Genomic DNA, 5,756 nt, shown 5'->3' on the forward strand with positions numbered 1-5,756 from the left:
TGTGCGTCGAAGCTGGCGAGTCTCCAGCTGCTTACGGCGTTTTTTTCGTGTGTTGCTGGCGGGTCGCCAGGTTCGTTTGCATGCGAACCTGGTGGGTCGCCAGCTATGTCACTGCACTGCGCAGTCTTGGTAAAACGGACATAACTTCTTTTAACGAACTCCGATTGAGACGTTTAAGATATCCACGCGAATCTCTTTCGAAGACGAAGAGAATGGTATACATTACATGCAAATCGGACTTCAAAATCTCCAGAAAAGCTTTCTCGAATATTGAGCAGCTGCACATCCACATATTTTGTACATTTTTCTACACATTCTTCACAAAATGGTCAAAATACCAACATAATAGAGAAGTAGCTATAACCATGTCTCAAAGTACACAATATATGATCAAAACCAAGTAAAACTACCCTCTAAAATCATGTAAAATCCGAGTGAATCAGTAATGAAGATGAAGCTTCTGGAGGTTCGGAATATGAGAATTATCCGACACAATCCAATCTTCTAGACCACCGCAGTAATACAATCGTTGATACTTGAGGCTCTGGAACTGACCTTCAATTGTTTCCCACTTTGCACAATCGGCCGGATTTTTGCCTCTTTTTCATTTATTCATCAGAGAACACTCGACAAACATGAAACTCCAAAAGATAGGATCATTGGCTGGAAATAGACAATTCAAGCATCAAAACTCAACATTAAGTACCTCAACAGAGCAATTAAACCAACTAAAACATGAGTTTATCAATAATTCATCATTTATAAAACTTTTTTATACACTACATTAACTTTAAAATTAAAATCAATATCATCATTATAAACTAAACATTTAATTATTCACAATTCGTCACTTTTCAACATAACTCATAAGTAAAATAACTCGTTTGTCATCCTTAAAGCCGCCACCTCACCTAAAACTACAATAAAATAAGGATCAAAATCAATTTGCGATGCACAAAATCAATAATCAATATGTATAGCTACTTTCGCCTAACAATTTGTATAATTTTCAATAAAATTAAAGACAAATTAAATTATAGATTAAATTTACCAACAGAATAATCATCCTTTCAAAATAATTATATTAAAGACAAATTAAATTATACATTATACTTATAGATATGTATAAAAAAAATAGCCAATTATAATTTCAACTTAAATTTTTTAACATGGGTCAACTATAAAGTAACTAAAAATCTGATCATTACTACTGAAAAAAAAATTATAAATATTAAAAACAAAAAGAAAGAAAACGGTGGTAATATCAATCTAAAAAGAAAAACATATGTATTGACAACCAAAGAAATTGAGGAAGCCTTGAGCTCATTGAGCATGTTGTGGAATGGTTTCATGGCGTCAAGCTTTTTCTCCTATGGTAAGAGTAAATAGTATGCTTGACTTCTATATGGTAAGTAGGTATGGTATGTGTGGATATCCACATGATTGAGAAGGTTTGATTCAACTGCATGAAGAGCCTAACAATAATAAAAAGTGGCTTCTTGCGATTTCCGGGTAGTTTATTGATGAAATGTAGTGGAAGGCAGTTAATGGTATAGAAAGAGCCACAAACATGCGATAATTCAATAAAAAATAATATCTGGGGTTTCAAGTGTCGAATGGACAAGTCGTTGAGCCGAAGAAGAATGAGCTTGGAGATGTCTTGATGACGTTTATGAAGCAAACAAGGGAAATTATGGCCAATTCTGATAAGAGACTGAAGCAGGTAGAGACAGATGTGCAGAGCTTGAGCATTCACATGAAGAGCATCGATACTCAGATAAGCCAAATTTCACAGGTTGTGGGTATTCAACACCAACCGGGCCATTTTCCCTCATATACCGTCATCAATCCCAAGGACTGCAAGGATTGCAAAGCCATCAATCCGAGGAATGGTAAAAGCTATGAAGGTCCAGCCATGCCTGCAGAGAAGGAGAAGATCTCGCAAGAAGAGGTAGTTGTAGAAGATGTAGTGGAAAAAGAGGAAGAGCCAGTGAAGGAAGTACCGCCTCCCAAGACAAATACTGTGATACATGCACCCCCAGTCGAAGTTAGAATTCCATTCCCACAGCGTGTACAGAAAAAAAAGCTAGATGATCAGTTCTCTAGATTTCTTGACATTTTCAGAAAGGTACACATCAATATTCCGTTGATAGAGGCGTTGCAGCAATGACTAGCTACGCCAAATTTCTGAAGGATGTTATCTCCAAGAAGAGGAGATGGGTAGAGCACGAGACCGTCAACTTGACGGAGAGCTGTAGTGCCATTATCCAGAAGAAATTGCCCGCTAAGATGAAAGATCCTGGAAGCTTCACTATATCGTGCATAGTGGGGGATAGCCAAGTGGGCAAGGCACTATGTGACTTGGGAGCGAGCATTAATCTTATGCCGTTCTCGTTCTTTCAAAAGTTGAAGATTGGGACATTGAGGCCCACCACCATCACACTCCTGATTGTCGACCGATCTGTGTCGTATCCGAGAGGGATTGTTGAAGATATACTCGTCAAAGTCAATGACTACATCTTCCCTGTGGATTTTGTGGTGCTTGATATGGAGAAAGACTGGAATGTTCCTCTTATACTGGGAAGACCTTTCCTAGCTACAGGCAAGGCAATGATCGACGTGCATAAGGGAGAGCTCACACTCCGACTCAATGATGAGAGCGTCACATTCTCCATCTACAATGCAATGTAGAGGCACGATGATGAAGATGCATGGAGAGTGGAGCACTGTAACATGGTTGAAGTGGTCGATGATTGTGTGAAGGAAGTAACCCAAGCCATTTCGCCACAAGATCAATTGGAGCGATGCTTATCGCAATCTATATTCTCTCCTTACTATAATGATATTAATGAGCCTAGTACCGATTTGTTAAATTTTGTAGGTGCTCTTAATTCAGCGGAGGAGGTCCATTGGTTTCGATAGAAATTCTTACCGTTGAGGGATCTGAATGAAGAGGAGAAGAAAGAGGAAAAGAAAGAGGAACTGAAGCCGTTGCTGTCACACCTTAAGTATGCATTTCTCGGGGAGAATGATACTTATCCGTTAATCGTATCATCCTCACTCACTACTAATGAACTTGATAAATTGCTTAGAGTGCTTAGGAAGCATAAGGATGCAATTGGGTGGTCCATCTCGGACCTTAAGGGGATAAGTCCTACGGTTTGTATGCATAGAATTCTTCTAGAAGAGGGGTCTAAACCCAAAGCTCAAAACCAAATGAGACTTAACCCGATAATGCAAGTCGTGATGAGGAAGGAGGTGCTTAAGTGGTTAGATGCCGAGATCGTCTATGCTATCTCGGATAGTGATTGGGTAAGTCCCACCCAAGTGGTAGCTAAGAAGGGTGGGATGACGGTAGTAAAAGGGGGAGATGATGAGATGATAGACATTAGGTTGGTAACCGGGTGGAGAGTATGCATAGATTATAGAGCCCTTAATGCTGCAACTAGGAAAGACCATTTTCCCCTCCCATTAATCAACCAAATGAGTACTATTGCTTTTTAGATGGCTACTCCAGATATAATCAGATCTTAATTGCCCCAGAGAATCAATATAAATCTGCTTTTATTTATCCTTATGGTGTGTTTGCTTTCAGGAGGATGTCATTTGGCCTTTACAATTCCCCAGCCACCTTTCAGAGGTGTATGATGTCCATCTTTCACGACATGGTGGAAGATATAATGGAAGTCTTCATGGATGACTTCTCCGTCTTTGATAGCTCTTTTGATAATTGTTTACGGAATCTAACTCGTGTTTTGCAGAGATGTGAAGAGACACACTTGGTGCTCAACTGGGAGAAGTGCCATTTTATGGTGAGAGATGGCATTGTGCTTGGGCACAAAATATTTGCAGGAGGACTTGAGGTGGACAGGGCCAAGATAGTGGCGATTGAGCAGTGGCCACCACCATCCAATGAGAAGGATGTGAGGAGTTTCCTTGGTCACGTCGGGTTCTAGAGGCGGTTTATTAAGGATTTCTCTAGAATTGCTAGGTCTCTATGTCATCTACTTGCTAAGGATGTTAAGTTTGATTTCTCTCTTCAATGTTTGCAGGCCTTCGAGACATTGAAGAAGGCGCTTGTGAGTGCATCCGTGCTTATCTCGCCGGATTGGTCACAGCCGTTCGAGATCATGTGTGACGCTAGTGATGTGGCCGTGGGATCTACCTTGGGCCAGAAAAGAGACAAGATTTTCAGGATGATATACTATGCAAGCCGAACCCTAGATGCGGCGCAGGCAAATTATACTATTATTGAGAAAGTGATTTTCAGGGTGAGCTACTATGCAAGCTGAACCCTAGATCCGTGCTTTGGGCCAGAAAAAGAGACAAGATTTTCAGGGTGATCTACTATGCAACTCGAACCCTAGATGTGGTGCATGAAAATTATACTACTACTAAGAAAGAGATGTTGGCGGTGGTGTATTCGTTCGACAAGTTCCGTCCCTATCTCATTGGGGCGAGGACTATTGTGTTCAAAGACCATGCCGCCATCCGCCATATTTTCACCAAGGTGGATGCCAAGCCGAGACTGACACGGTGGGTCCTGTTTCTACAGGAATTTGATCTAGAGATTCGAGACAGGAAGGGAGGTGAGAACGTGGTAGCTGACCACTTATCGAGATTAGAACATTGTTTTGAAGGGGAGAATTTGAAGATTCCCATCAATGAAGAATTCCCCGACGAGCATCTCTTCTATGCTCAAGGCTCATCTCCGTGGTTTGCAGATATTGTGAATTTCTTGGTGGCAAAGATCATTCCGGAGGACTACAAGTCATATCAGAAGAAGAAGTTCTTCCACGACGTCAAGTTCTACTTTTGGAACGAGCCGTTCCTGTTTAGGCGATGTGCCGACATAGTGATATGAAGATGCATTCCCGATGATGAATGGGAATATGTGATGAGGAAGTGCCACTCTAGTCCCAGTGGAGGACATTTTGGAGCTAATCGAACGACGATGAAGGTGCTCCAATGCGGTCTCTATTGGCCGAGTATCTATGGAGATTGTCAAACCTTTGTACTCCATTGCAATGAGTGCCAAAGGACCGGGGGAGTTTCAAAGAAGAAAGAGATGCCCATGACTACTATTGTGGAGGTGGAGCTTTTTGAAGTATGGGGGATCGATTTCATGGGTCCCTTTCCACCTTCATCCGGGCATCAATACATACTTTTGGCGATCGACTACGTTTCGAGGTGGGTAGAGGCTATTTCCCCACCCACGCCAATTCCTTCAAGGTCGTGATTAGCTTCGTTCAGAAAAATATCTCCACAAGGTTTGGGGCTCCAAGAGCGTTGATTAGTGATGGGGGGGTCCCATTTCAAGAATAGGTGGCTCGAGCTCATGTTGCAAAAATTTGGTGTCAAGCACCGAATCACCACCCCCTATCACCCTCAAGCAAATGGCCAAACGGAGTTGGCTAATAGAGAAATTAAGGGGATACTTGAGAAGACGGTGAATGCTAATAGGAAGGATTGGTCGATGAAACTTGATGATGCTCTTTGGGCATATAGGATGGCATACAAGACGCCGATTGGCATGTCACCATATCAATTGGTGTTCGGAAAATCTTGCCATCTTCCGGTGGAGTTAGAGCACAAGGGCGGTGAAGCAATTCAATGCGGACTACTACAAAGTGGGGAAGGAGAGACAACTTCATCTCAACCTTCTCGATGAATTCAGAAATGAAGCCTTTGAGAACGCCCCCATCTACAAGGAGCGTCTCAAGACTTATCATGATCAGATGATAGAGAAGAGGAAG

At 41.7% G+C, this 5,756-nt stretch overlaps 2 protein-coding genes across 2 annotated transcripts; both read left to right on the plus strand.

The window, feature by feature from the left end:
* Positions 1-2,166: 2,166 nt before the first annotated feature.
* On the plus strand, positions 2,167-2,691 carry LOC125199546. The gene has a single exon (XM_048097531.1). The coding sequence runs from the start codon at positions 2,167-2,169 to the stop codon at positions 2,689-2,691; it is 525 nt and encodes a 174-aa protein (XP_047953488.1).
* Positions 2,692-2,733: 42 nt separating this feature from the next.
* LOC125199547 lies at positions 2,734-4,292 on the plus strand. The gene is made up of 4 exons (XM_048097532.1): positions 2,734-2,857; positions 2,954-3,392; positions 3,596-3,923; positions 4,053-4,292. Exons 1-4 carry the CDS (start codon positions 2,734-2,736, stop codon positions 4,290-4,292), a joined length of 1,131 nt encoding a protein of 376 aa, XP_047953489.1.
* The last annotated feature ends 1,464 nt before the right edge of the window (positions 4,293-5,756 follow it).

The sequence above is a fragment of the Salvia hispanica genome, unplaced genomic scaffold, assembly GCF_023119035.1.
Source record: "Salvia hispanica cultivar TCC Black 2014 unplaced genomic scaffold, UniMelb_Shisp_WGS_1.0 HiC_scaffold_55, whole genome shotgun sequence".
NCBI lineage: Eukaryota > Viridiplantae > Streptophyta > Magnoliopsida > Lamiales > Lamiaceae > Salvia > Salvia hispanica.